Genomic DNA, 14,452 nt, shown 5'->3' on the forward strand with positions numbered 1-14,452 from the left:
CTACAGGAAAGATATCAATAAGATATAAAGAGTGCAGAAAAGTTACAAAGAAAAGTTAAACAGATTAAGACTTTCTTCCCCGGAGCGTAGAAGAATGAGGGGAGATTTGATAGAGGTATTTAAAATTATGAGTGGGATAGACAGAGTAAATATAGGTAGGCTTTATCCACTGAGGGTAGGTCAGATAGGTCAGGATATGGGTTAAGAGTGAAATGGGAAAATTTGGGGGGGAACTTCATACAGGAAGTGAGTGGAGTGTGGAATGAGCTGGCAGCTGAAGTGGGGAATCCAGGCTCAGTTTTAATATTTTTTTAAAAATATAGACAGGTACATGGATGGGAGAGGTATGGAGGGTGATGGAATGGGTGCAGGTCAGTGGGACTAGGCAAAAAAAAAAGATTTAGCAGAGACTAAAAGGGCAGAAGGATCCAGTTTCGGCGCTGTAATGTTCTACGATTCGATACTTCTAACTGAAGTATCATAGTAAGGAAATTATGAGATGATGTCTTCTCCTTGGTTTCATTTTCAGTCAATTATGCGTTGAGTGTCCATTGTTTGTTCAAATTGATGAATTTTGATGTGAAAAAGTAATTAATCAAAAAAGTGCAATTTGCTTCACTTAGGTCTGCCCACAATTGTAAGAAGCCTTGGTCACTATGTTACATTTAAAACACATTCCCTTACCAGCGACTGACTTGGAAGGTCGAGCCAAGCTTCCAGGTTCAGAAGCATGGCCTTTGTGTTCTTTATTGGTGTTGCAATCAAAATCTTCCTCTGTTAGTGAAATTTCCTTGCTGGTGGCAACTGCACTCCTGAAAAAAAAAGAAACCCACAGAACAATTTGTTTACCAATAGTTTTAATCATTATTTATAAAATTTATACTGGGCTGAATAAAGCATTTATTGGACATCATTCTTGCTCTGCCTCAGAGTAATTATATATTAATCATATAACCATATAACAATTACAGCACAGAAACAGGCCAGTTCAGCCCTTAGTCCATGCTGAACATCTTCTCCCACCTACTATCATTGACCCGCATCCAGCCTATAACCCTCCACACCTATCTCGTCCACATACCTATCCAACTTTTCCTTAAATATTAAAATCGAACCCGCATCTACCACTTCAACCGGTAGCACATTCCACATTCCCACCACCCTCTGAGCAAAGAAATTCCCTTTCAAGATTCCCCTAAACCTTTCCTCCTTCAATCTCAATCCATGTCCTCTTGTTTGAATCTCCCCCATGCTCAATGGAAAAAGCTTGTCCACATTGACTCTATCTGTCCCTCTTATAATTTTAAATACCTCTATCAAATCACCCCTCAGTCTTCTATGCTCCATGGAATAAAGTCCCAGTCTGTTCAACCTTTCCCTGTAACTCAATTCCTGAAACCCAGGCAACATTCTTGCAAATCTCCTCTGCACTCTCTCTATTCTGTTTATATCCTTCCTATAATTCATGGACCAAAACTGCACATAATATTCCAAGTTTGGCCTCACGAAAACCTTATACAACTTCAACATTACTCATTTACTTAAGAGAAGGCAAAATATGTTGCTCTAATTGGTCCAACTTTACTGGGTTTTTTTTTTGCTCTCCCTGTATTGCACAGTTCGTTGACCTTCATTATATGTTTACAGTTCTTTTAATTGTTTAAATGTTCACGCTGCGTGAATCTCAGGGTTGTATGTGAATGTCATGGATGTACTCTGACAATAAATCTGAAGGCTGAAAATGTGAATCTGAAATTTCTTTATCAGCTCTAACTAATGTTAACATGCTCAAAATCTGTATGAAGAGAGGCAGCCCACTACTCCCCTTGTTAATTCAGAGAAAGTACATGTAATAATTTGTTATAGTGCAACATAAAGCCTTAGCTTATACAACAGGAGAAATGTAAATGCCTTCCATATGGAAAACTCAAATAATCAGGTGACTTTCTGTGTCTGCACCAGTTTTGTTGTAGCTTAGCCATCTCGAATACTAATAGTTTATCCCTCTCTACTCATCCTGCCTGAACTGCTGGGCATTTCCTGCAGCTTTTACCTAGATGCCATAGTTTTTATATTTCATTGTTTGTTTTCTTCCTCTCCAAAGGTCCTCATTAATGTATCGACCAGATGGCTTCACAACAGCTAATTACCATGGCAACCTTGGCCTCACTCCATCAGATAAAATCCTTTTTTCCTATCCTTTCCTTCCCCAGACTTACTGCAACTTAAAGCTAACTTGTTAATTCTCTTTTTCAGATCTGATAAAGCATCTCTATTTCATAAGATTCCTTTATTATCAAGTATATAAAACACAAAATGTATTAACTTTTGTTTGCCACAAAGCCAGATAAAAAGGCGCCACTGATAAAAGAAAGAGAAGCAAAAAAGACTCCTTTCAGAGACAAAGAATCTCCATGGATTTACCTCCTGTAACTTCTGCAGCTGCACGGTCTCTTGTAAATCTGAGCTATTAGTTCTGAACTTCCAAAATGATTTGAAAGCTACTGATATCCGAGACCCTTCCGGAATCCTGGTCCCTCATGAACTTCGGACCTGATTTCTGGTTGTTATGAGCTAGCTTCCAGCAGCCTTCAGCCTACTATTTCACTCTCATTTCTTCCATACTTGCTAGCAAACTTGTAGGGTGATTCCAGTGTTTTTTGTTATTATCTTATCTTCTTTCACTTTATTCTGCACAGTTGTAAAATACACGATGAAATCAATGGCTGCCCAGATGCAAGTGTTAACTCTCCAAGGAAAATACTAGGATAGCCAGACACAGCAAAATTGCCAGGGACTTTGACAGCAGATGGGCTTGGCAAATACAGTATTCTCCTTTCTTCACTAAGTTTGGGTCTTTTGCAATTGATGATACACTTGAAGATGTCACCCACTTCTTTCTATTCTTTGACTTGAAATGTAAGCCCTGTTTCGCTTTCCAGAGATGCTACATGACTAACTGGGTGTTTCCATTTCAGATTTATGGAGCTGTCATTTTCTTTAAAAATTTTCAATATATGACTAAGTAAAACTGGAAACCCTAACTACATGGAACACTTCAGCCAAACTCATACAGCAACAGAAATGTGAAAATGGAAAACACAAAGAGCCTGGCAGTATAATTGATTTTAATGTATTTTAAATTAGACTGCAGTGATCCAGCTACCATTTTGAATACATAAATAACAATTAGTGTAATCAGTTACCATAAATTAAAATGCCGGTCTTTAATATTTTCTAGTTAAAACTTACTTCCTGATATAAATTTGCTTTAGAAACATGAGTAGTTTTCATCATAGATAAACCAAGACGGAAAGGCAGTTCAGAATGCTAACATACAATATTCTTGCACTTTTCCAGCAATCAAATGTTAGTGTAGTTCATGCATGGGCTATTGACTGAAAAAAAATCAAATAAGATTTGCTGCTCTACAAAATGAACACAATGTACTGGAATCGCAATGAAATGAAGTTTAAACAAACACCTGTTTTGACTCCTGGCTTCCGCCTGCTCATGAGTACACTTTAAGCGTTCCTTTAGTTGTCTAATCTTGGCTTTCTTTTCATTAAGCACTAGGATGAAACGTGAATAGAGGTCTTGCTCCAAGTCTTCTTTAGCCCTTACATATTTCTCCAATCTGGTGAACAAGGATCAAGAAGCGTGTAAGAACTTCAACAAAAAAAAATCACAGTTCAATGGAGTGCAACTTATTAGATGCAAAAGAAGACTCTAATGTTCACAACCTAATTTTGGAGTTCAGTTGATTGACCCCTTTATAAAAGTGATTGAAAAATGTTGAGGAAAAAATAAATCTGGAAAATGTTTACAAGTTCTGGGAATAAGATAAGTGCTTGGAGGTTTAGACTTGAAAAAGGTAAATTTAGCAACACACAAATGCTGTAGGAGCTCAGCAGGTCACCAAGCATCCAAGGAAACAAAATAATTGACATACTCATACTTTCTACCACATCTCTACTTTTGCAGAAGTCATGGTTCATCAGTCAGCCAGGAGTTAATTTGGAATTTACTGGTACAGGGTCCAATGTAAAAGGAACACTGTGTGATTACCGGCATCAAAAGACATAATTTCACACAGGGGATTAACTGCCTCTACCCTTACTCATATCCCCGGCACTTGTTGATGCTGGAGTGCTGATAGAACCAGTGGAAAAGGGACAGCAGAAAGTCACCCGTTTCCAGTTGAAGGAGATGAGCTATGTTCATTGGAAAGACAATTAGTGTCCCAGTTAAGAGTGGCCCAGTGAAAATGACACAAAGGGCTTCCCGGGACACATTCTTAAACATTAAAAATGCAGAATGCACAGTAAAATTCCAAGGAGAAATTTAGTTTTGTATTTCATAAAACAAAAATTAAGATCAAAGATTGTACGAATAATTAATGATGGAATTTTATTAAAATACTTAACTGCTTGTTTTAAAGTATATGTAAATTGATTTAATACTGTATTTGACATTAATTATACCACAATTTATACACAATACAAAATTCAGTGTGCTACAACCAAGCTGGACAAAAAAAATTCTAAATCTAGACAGTGAATGGAGTAACTTTGATCCAAGTCTATAACTCACAGATGTTTTATTTGAAATAAATTAAAAAGACATTATTAAAACATTCCCACACTAAATCAGTCAATTTTAAATAGATTAAGCCAATTCTTGAGAAATTACTAACATAAAATATGTTTTGAGTTATTAAAAAAATCTTTGATAATTCAAAGCCCTATTTATTATCACGAAAGTCTTCCTGGTTTAAATGACTAAGAGATTCCAACAGCTTCTTTTAATTTTCCAACACTATGTCATTCCATTACTTAAGATTTTCTTCAGATATTCAAGGACAATACTTTTGTTTGAATTTGAAGTAACTAAAACTATTAAATGGTTTTGATGTCTGTTAAAAGAAGCCTGTGTGAATGAAGCATGGATTTTCTACCTTAATCAAAGTTTAGGATTTTTAAAATGAGCTTTAAGCACTTATTTATAAAAATATAGCGCTAACCTAAGATAAAAGGGCATCAATTTAAAACAGAAGTCCTGAAAAATTTCTTCATTGGTTTTCGTGAGTCTGTGGAACTTTTTGCCACATGCGGCTGTGGAAGCAAGGTCGTTGGGTGTATTTAAGGCAGAGATTGACAGATATTTGATTACAGAGAAATCTGATTAATGTAATCAGCAAAATAATCTGAATAAAGCAATCCAATGCTGGTTTTTGTATAAGTATAATTCATCAAATAACATTTGCAAAGTGTACACCTGAATCTTATCGATTAACTGACTGACCATAGAATTTAATGCTCGACTTAATTCAAAGGACTTCATTTTGTTTACTGCACTGAAAATAAATCTTAGCAGAAAAGCTTTGAACTTTTCCCATATATTATTAACTTGCAAGAAAAGGAAACTAAATAAAATGTAACTATTTAAGTGATATCCTGAGAATCAGAAATTTTATGCATTACAGTAAAATGGAAAGATGAGCCTGGGCAAATAAAATAGAAACTTGGATCAGCTACAATGTTTCAGATCTATAAAACACTACAGCACAGAAGCAGACCCTTTGGCCCATCTAGTCCAAGCTGATCTATTGCATTGGGACCATAGCCCTCCTTTCTCCTCCCATCCATGCAACTATCCAATTCTCTTAAATGCTCTCCACTGGCAGCTTGTTCCACACTTATCAACCTCTGAGTGAAGAAGTTCTCCGAAGACTTAAGTTTTAAATGTCATAAGGAGGTAGGTTCTTTTCTACATTCTACTCGGTCACGTGAGATGGTGAAACCTTTTTGGAATAAACTTAGGGAATTTCTAGAAGCTATTTTGGAAGTGAAATTTTTATTAGATCCTGAGGTGTTTTTGTTGGGTAATATTAAGAGGATTAGTTTAGAAATGAAATTAAGTAGATTTCAAATTGCTTTTTTGAAATTGGCTTTAGCTGTGGCTAGAAAATGTTGGGCAGTTACTTGGAAAAATGAGATTGATTTGAATATTCAGAGATGGCATTTGGAGTTGAGGTCTTGTATTCCAAAGATAACATATGATAATTACATGATAATTTTTTTATCATAAAACTTGGAGCCCTTATTTAGATTATATGGGGTTGAATTATTAAATCCCTTTTCTGCACATTCGTGGTGCTGCTCCAAACCATGGTAATTAATTGATGAATTTTGATGTTGTGTGATCTCCTCTTTCTTTCTTTCTTTTTTCTTGGGGTAGATTAGAGGGGGGGTGGGTTGGGGTGGGTGTGGTATGGAAGAAAGGTGGGGGGGGGTTGTAGGTGATTAGTTAAAAAAAATCATGTATGTATTTTGTGACTTTTCTAAGTTTTATTCATTAATTGTATGTTTAACATATGCATTATGATTTAATAAATAAAATTTTCAAAAAAAAATTCCCCTAATATTTCTCTTAAACATCTCACCTTTTACTCTCAGTCCATGACCTCTAGTTCCTGTCTCACCCAACCTCAGTAGAAAAAGACTGTTAGGATTTACTCTATTTCTTCAGGACAAATAAGCATCAATTAAAAAAAAAAGAGATGCAGAAACATTTCTTCAGTCAGCAGGTCATGAGTCTGTGGAAGTGAGGTCGTTGGGTGTATTTAAGGCAGAGATTGACAGATATTTGATTAGTCAGGGCATAAAGGGTAACATAGAGAAAACTGGGGAGTGGGAGGATGGTTGAACTCATGATTAGAATGACAATGCAGACTTGATGAACCAATGGGCCTGCTCCTAGTATACTCCTTGATGAACCAATGAGCCTCCTCCTAGTATATTCCTTGATGAACCAATGGGCCTGCTCCTAGTATACTCCTTGATGAACCAATGGGCCTGCTCCTAGTATACTCCTTGATGAACCAATGTGCCTGCTCCTAGTATACTCCTTTTTTTTTTATTAAATATTTTATTTTTCACACCATAAATCACAATAGCTATGATATACACTTTTTCTTTTCCACACATTTACAGTGACTTTTTCTCCCTCCCCCCTCCCCCCTCCCTCCTCCCAAGCCACCCCCCCATCCCCCCCCCTCTCATCCATTTTAGTTATACAATCTAGGTTGCATTAATTCAGTTAGACAATGTTGTCATTCAACAAAAATACACCAGAAATTCTACTGAGTCCATTCTTTTCTTTTCTTCTCCTTCCATCAACTTAGGTAATGTTTGTTCCCGGTAGGTTTTCGCTATTGTATTTAATGTAAGGCTCCCATACTTGTTCGAATATTTCAATATTATTTCTTAAACTATATGTTATTTTTTCTAATGGAATACATTTATTCATTTCTATATACCATTGTTGTATTTTCAAATTATCTTCCAATTTCCAGGTTGACATAATACATTTTTTTGCTACAGCTAGGGCTATCTTAACAAATCTTTTTTGTGCATCCTCCAAGTCAATTCCAAATTCTTTATTTTTTATGTTACTTAGGAGAAAGATCTCTGGATTCTTTGGTATATTGTTTTCTGTTATTTTATTTAATATCTGATTGAGATCATCCCAAAATTTTTCTACTCTCTCACATGTCCAGATTGCATGAATTGTTGTTCCCCTTTCTTTTTTACATCGAAAACATCTATCAGATACTGTTGGGTCCCATTTATTTAACTTTTGCGGTGTAATGTATAGTCTGTGTAACCAATTATATTGTATCATACGCAGCCTCGTATTTATTGTATTTCTCATCGTTCCAGAGCATAACTTCTCCCATGTTTCCTTTTTTATCTTTATATTTAAATCTTGTTCCCATTTTTGTTTAGTTTTACCATTTGTTTCCTCATTTTCCTTTTCTTGCAGTTTAATATACATATTTTTTATAAATCTTTTGATTAACATTGTATCTGTAATCACATATTCAAGGTTACTTCCCTCTGGTAAACTCAAGTTGCTTCCTAATTTATCTTTCAAGTAGGATCTCAGTTGGTAATATGCCAGCGCTGTATCTCCCGTTATATTGTACTTATCTCTCATTTGTTCAAAGGATAAGAATCTACTTCCTGAAAAACAATTTTCTATTCTTTTAATCCCTTTTTTTTCCCATTTTCTAAAGGCAAGGTTGTGTATTGTAAAAGGGAGTAGCTTATTTTGCGTCAATATTAGTTTTGGTATTTGGTAATTTATTTTATTTCTTTCTACATGAATCTTCTTCCATATATTGAGGAGATGGTGTAATACTGGAGAAGTTCTATGTTGTACCAATTTTTCGTCCCATTTATATAATATGTGTTCAGGTATCTTTTCCCCTATTTTATCTAATTCTAGTCTCGTCCAGTCTGGTTTTTCCCTTGTTTGATAAAAATCTGATAGGTACCTTAATTGTGCGGCTCTATAATAATTTTTGAAGTTTGGCAATTGTAAGCCTCCTTGTTTATACCATTCTGTTAATTTGTCTAGTGCTATCCTCGGTTTCCCCCCTCTCCATAAAAATCTCCTTATTATTTTCTTTAACTCTTTGAAGAATTTTTCTGTCAGTTGTATTGGCAATGCCTGAAATAAGTATAGTATCCTTGGAAAAATGTTCATTTTAATACAGTTTATCCTTCCTATCAGTGTTAGTGGTAGCTCTTTCCAATGCTCTAAATCGTCCTGTAATTTTTTCATTAGTGGATTGTAATTGAGTTTATATAATTGGCCTAGATTTTTGTTTATTTGCACACCTAGGTATCTTATTGCCTGCGTTTGCCATCTGAATTGGGATTCCTCCTTAAATTTTGAGAAATCCGCGTTATTCATAGGCATTGCTTCACTTTTATTTACGTTTATCTTGTATCCCGACACTTCTCCATATTCCTTCAATTTCTTATATAGTTCTTTTATTGATAGTTCTGGTTCTGTTAAGTACACTATCACATCATCTGCAAACAGACTGATTTTATATTCCCTGTCTTTTATTTTTATTCCTTTTATATTATTATCTCTTCTTATCGATTCTGCTAGTGGTTCTATAGCTAGCGCAAACAATAATGGTGATAGTGGGCATCCCTGCCGCGTTGACCTGCTTAAGTTAAATTGCTTTGATACATGTCCATTTACTGTCACTTTCGCTAACGGTCCCTTATATAATGCTTTAATCCAATTAATATACTTCTCCGGTAAACTGAATTTTTGCAATACTTTGAACAAGTAATTCCATTCTACTCTGTCGAAGGCCTTCTCTGCGTCTAAAGCAACTGCTACTGCCGGTGCTTTATTTCCTTCTACTGCATGAATTAAGTTAATAAATTTACAAATATTGTCTGTTGTGCGTCTTTTTTTGATAAATCCAGTTTGGTCTAAATTTACCATTTTCGGTACCTGTTCTGCTAATCTGTTCGCTAATAGTTTAGCTATTATCTTATAATCTGTGTTTAGCAGAGATATTGGTCCATATGACGCTGGTGAGAGTGGATCTTTCCCTTGTTTTAGTATCACTGTAATTATTGCTGTTTTACATGAATCTGGTAAGTTTTGTGTCTCATCAATCTGGTTGATTACATCCAGGAGGGGCGGTATTATTAGGTCTTTAAATGTTTTGTAGAATTCTATTGGGAGTCCATCCTCTCCTGGTGTCTTATTATTTGGTAAATTTTTTATTATCTCTTGTATTTCTACTGTTCCAAATGGTTCTGTTAATTTATTTTGTTCCTCTATTTGTAGTTTTGGTAGTTCAATTTTAGTCAAAAATTCATCTATTTTCCCTTCTTTCCCTTCGTTTTCGGTTCGGTATAATTGTTCATAGAATTCTCTGAAGTTTTCCTTAATTTCTTTTGGATTATATGTAATTTGTTTGTCTTTTTTCCTTGTTGCCAATACCATTTTCTTAGTTTGCTCTGTCTTAAGCTGCCATGCTAGGATTTTGTGTGTTTTTTCCCCTAGTTCATAATATTTCTGTTTTGTCTTCATTATATTCTTCTCCACCTTATATGTTTGTAATGTTTCATATTTTATTTTTTTATCCGCCAATTCTCTTCTTTTGGTTGTATCTTCCTTTATTGCTAATTTTTTTTCTATGTTTATTATTTCCCTTTCCAACTGCTCTGTTTCCTGATTATAGTCCTTCTTCATCTTGGTTGCATAACTTATTATTTGCCCGCTAATGAATGCTTTCATTGCGTCCCATAGTATAAACTTATCTTCCACTGATTCCGTATTTACTTCAAAGTACATTTTTAATTGTTTTTCAATAAATTCTCTAAAATCCTGTCTTTTAAGTAGCATGGGGTTTAATCTCCATCTATACATTCTTGGAGGGATGTCTTCTAGCTCTATTGCCAATAACAGGGGTGAGTGGTCCGATAATAGTCTAGCTTTATATTCCGTTTTCCTAACTCTCCCTTGTATGTGGGCTGATAACAGGAATAGGTCTATCCTTGAGTATGTTTTATGTCTAGTCGAGTAGTATGAGTATTCCTTTTCTTTTGGGTTTTGTTTCCTCCATATGTCCACAAGTTTCATTTCTTGCATTGATTTAATTATAAATTTGGTTACTTTGTTCTTCCTGTTAATTTTTTTCCCCGTTTTATCCATATTTGGATCCAAATTCAGATTGAAATCCCCTCCTATTAGTATGTTCCCTTGCGTATTAGCTACCTTCAAAAAGATATCTTGCATAAACTTTTGATCTTCTTCGTTAGGTGAATATATATTAAGTAGATTCCAAAGCTCTGAATATATCTGACATTTTATCATAACATATCTCCCTGCTGGATCTATTATTTCCTCTTCTATTTTAAATGGCACATTTTTGCTAATTAATATAGCCACTCCTCTTGCTTTTGAATTATACGATGCTGCTGTTACATGTCCTACCCAATCTCTCTTTAATTTCTTGTGCTCCAATTCAGTTAAGTGTGTTTCTTGGACAAATGCTATATCTATTTTTTCCTTTTTCAGTAAATTTAGTAGTTTCTTCCTTTTAATTTGGTTATGTATTCCATTAATATTTAGAGTCATATAGTTCAGCGTAGCCATTTTATATTTTGTTTATCTTCTCTTTCCGTTTTTCCATCATTACCTTTCCTCCTTTTCCATTTCTGTTTTCTTATTTTCAACTCTTTACCAGACAACATTCCTACAACATCCAACATTTTCCTTATTCTCCTATTTCTATCTTCTTTATCCCCAATCTCCCCTTCCCCTCCTGAGTTGCCCTTTATCCCTTGTCGGACAACCACATCTCCCCTCTCCATTTGGATTTGCGAATCCACTCGCAAGCGTCTACTGATTTTGCAGTGACCGCTCTTTTCCCCCACCCAGCCCCCCCCAGAAAAGATTTCGTTTTTTATATGTCACAAAGGTCACTCTTTTAGTTCCCTCCTTATTCTCTCTATTCCATTACCTTCCCTTATTAATTCTTGTCTATACTCTCTATGTTTTCCTCTAATTACAGATACTTTCACATATGCCCATTGTCTCTATTCACTCTTATACCTCTTTACCCGCATACATATCAATCGTGATCATTTTTACTCTCATTACCCGTCTTCATCCCTCAGTCTATTTTTGTCTTTACCCACATACATATCAATTGTGATCATTTTAACTCTCATTACCCGTCTTCCTCCCTCAGTCTATTTTTGTAATTGTTCTGCAAATTTTCGTGCTTCTTCTGGATCCGAGAATAGTCTGTTTTGTTGTCCTGGAATAAATATTTTCAATACCGCTGGATGCTTTAGTATAAATTTATACCCTTTCTTCCATAAAATCGCCTTTGCTGTATTGAACTCTTTTCTCTTCTTTAGGAGTTCAAAACTTATATCTGGATAAATGAAGATTTTTTGCCCTTTATACTCCAGTGGTTTGTTGCCCTCTCTTACTTTTTCCATTGTCTTCTCCAGTACCTTTTCTCTTGTAGTATATCTTAGGAATTTTACTACAATAGATCTTGGTTTTTGTTGTGGTTGTGGTTTAGGGGCCAATGCTCTATGTGCCCTTTCTATTTCCATTTCTTGCTGTAGTTCTGGACATCCTAGGGCCTTAGGGATCCATTCTTTTATAAACTCCCTCATATTCTTGCCTTCTACATCTTCCTTAAGGCCCACTATCTTTATGTTATTTCTTCTGTTATAATTTTCCATTATATCTATTTTTTGGGCTAGTAATTCTTGTGTCTCTTTAGTTTTTTTATTAGATTCCTCCAATTTCTTTTTTAAGTCTTCTACCTCCATTTCTGCTGCTATTGCCCGTTCTTCCATCTTGTCCATTTTTTTCCCCATTTCTGTTAAGGTCATATCCATTTTATTTATTTTCTTTTCTGTGTTGTTTATTCTTCTTCTTAAATCATTGAATTCCTGTGTTTGCCATTCTTTAAATGACTCCATGTATCCTCTAACAAGAGCAAGTACCTCCTTTACCTTGCCTTTCTTTTCTTCTTCTATTTCCCTGTACTCTTCCTCTTCCTCTTCTTCTTCCTCTAGGTTGACCATCTGTTGTTTCTTTGCTGCCCTTTCCTCCTCTTCTTTCTTGTTTCCATTGTCTTCTGTGGTCTCTTCTTGCTGCAGGTGTTCTGCAGCTGTCGTTGCCGGCTGTGGAGATCGACTCCCCAGCTGGTCCCCCCTCCCGTCGGTGTGTTCTTTTTCATGCGCATCGCGCATGCGCGAGGAGTCGCGCATGCGCGGTTGCGCACTTTTACTCGGCTCTGTGAGCCATTGTTGTAGTTCTCTTTCTACCGACCTGAGGTAGTGGGGTCTTCTCTCCACCGCGGGCCTCTTCGGACAGGTAAGGCCTTCACCTTTTTCCTCCGTTGTCTTCTCTTCCTCTCTTCTTTCCGTTGATTTTGATTTTTCTCCTTTTGTCTCCATCTTCTTTCCACCTTTATACTCACTTTTCTTTAACTTGTATTTCTGTGCCTTTGTATTTTCTCTTGTTTTTCCCGACTTTTCTGGAGAGGGCTGGAGTTCACCGTCCGGCCACTACTCCATCACGTGACTCCTCCTATACTCCTTGATGAACCAATGGGCCTGCTCCTAGTATATTCCTTGATGAACCAATGGGCCTGCTCCTAGTATACTCCTTGATGAACCAATGGGCATGCTCCTAGTATATTCCTTGATGAACCAATGGGCCTGCTCCTAGTATACTCCTTGATGAACCAATGGGCCTGCTCCTAGTATACTCCTCATAATTATGAAAACCTCTATCCAATCTCCCATCTTTCTCTGACTCTCCAGGTGATAATAAGAACAATTATTATTCATTAAACTATTACTTAAAATATAAAAAGTTTTAACTATGTTAGAAATAATATTTATGATATCAGGCAGAAGTTGCAACTTTTAACAAGGAATTTCTTAATAGAAAGTCTTAAAAGTAAAAGATATTCTAATTTGAATACTGTGTGTGGAGTCACATAGAACAAATGTTTTCATTGGAAGGCTGGTTGTTAAAAATTTTAAGGAGTATTATCAATTGAAGAAAGTTAATTAACAGTTTGTGAATGCTGGGTCTCAAGGGTAGGAATATAAAATGAAAAAAAGTTCAATTTAAAATTGAACTCTTCAGTTACTGAGTTAGGAATTTGAATAGAGATCACATGGAAAGACCAATATGGAAACAATGGCTGCTGCAACCATTAACGTGACGTTAAAAGGGATGATTTATCAAGAGGAATGAAATAGACTGCTACAGAAAATAAAAGGTTTGAGTCAGGCAGATCATAAACATGGAGTTCAAGTCCTGAAATGCTTTAATTTACTTGATTTCAGCAATTATAAGAACATTCCAAATATCAACAGTTTCCCTAAGTTAAGACTCATTACAACAATAGTTCATGAGCCAATCCTGAGAATCTCCAATACTCCTCCCTCCAGACTGTCCACCATGTGTCCACTATTGCTGATGGATCTGATATGGCAGTAGGACTAGATATTTTCATGCCTAGGATGGAGGCTATCAGAAATGTTACTGTTGAAGTTCAACTTTTTGGTTTGGTCAATGGTTATGATAGCCCTAGCTGTATCAAAAAAATGTATTATGTCAACCTGGAAATTAGAAGAAACCTTGAGAATACAACAATGGTATATAGAAATAAATAAATGTATTCCATTAGAAAAAATAACATATAATTTAAGAAATAACATCACAATATTCGAACAAATATGGGAGCCGTACATGAAATACAATAGAGAAATCCTACCATGGACCTCCGACACCTCAAACGACAGAAGGGGAAGACAACGAAATAAACTGACTCAGTATGTAAAAGTAAAAGACAAAAATTTCTTGTTTATTTTTATTAAGTGATGACATTGTTTAACGGGTTTAATGTATCATATAGATTGAACTTTGAATAAATGGGAGGGAGGGGGGGAAAAAGGGAGAAAATGACACTATATATTCAAGAGAAAAATGTCTGTATGTATTTTGGTCAGTATGGTTTATAGTGTGAAAAATTTAAAAAATTTAAAAAAAGGGATATATTACAAATCCCAGCTAACTTCCTCAG

The 14,452-nt window shown here is 35.6% G+C and overlaps 1 protein-coding gene across 8 annotated transcripts in view; it reads right to left on the minus strand.

The window, feature by feature from the left end:
* The window catches only part of xrcc4 (X-ray repair complementing defective repair in Chinese hamster cells 4), a 534,233-nt gene that overhangs the window by 288,166 nt on the left and 231,615 nt on the right, over positions 1-14,452 (minus strand). For all 8 annotated transcript variants that reach the window (XM_069936314.1, XM_069936320.1, XM_069936331.1 and 5 more), the window contains 2 exons: positions 3,485-3,637; positions 685-812 (listed from right to left, as the gene is read on the minus strand). In XM_069936314.1, the coding sequence (XP_069792415.1) occupies positions 685-812; positions 3,485-3,637 (281 nt within the window). The remainder of the gene's footprint in view (positions 1-684; positions 813-3,484; positions 3,638-14,452) is intronic.

The sequence above is a fragment of the Narcine bancroftii genome, chromosome 1 (genome assembly GCF_036971445.1).
Source record: "Narcine bancroftii isolate sNarBan1 chromosome 1, sNarBan1.hap1, whole genome shotgun sequence".
Classification (NCBI taxonomy): Eukaryota; Metazoa; Chordata; class Chondrichthyes; order Torpediniformes; family Narcinidae; genus Narcine; species Narcine bancroftii.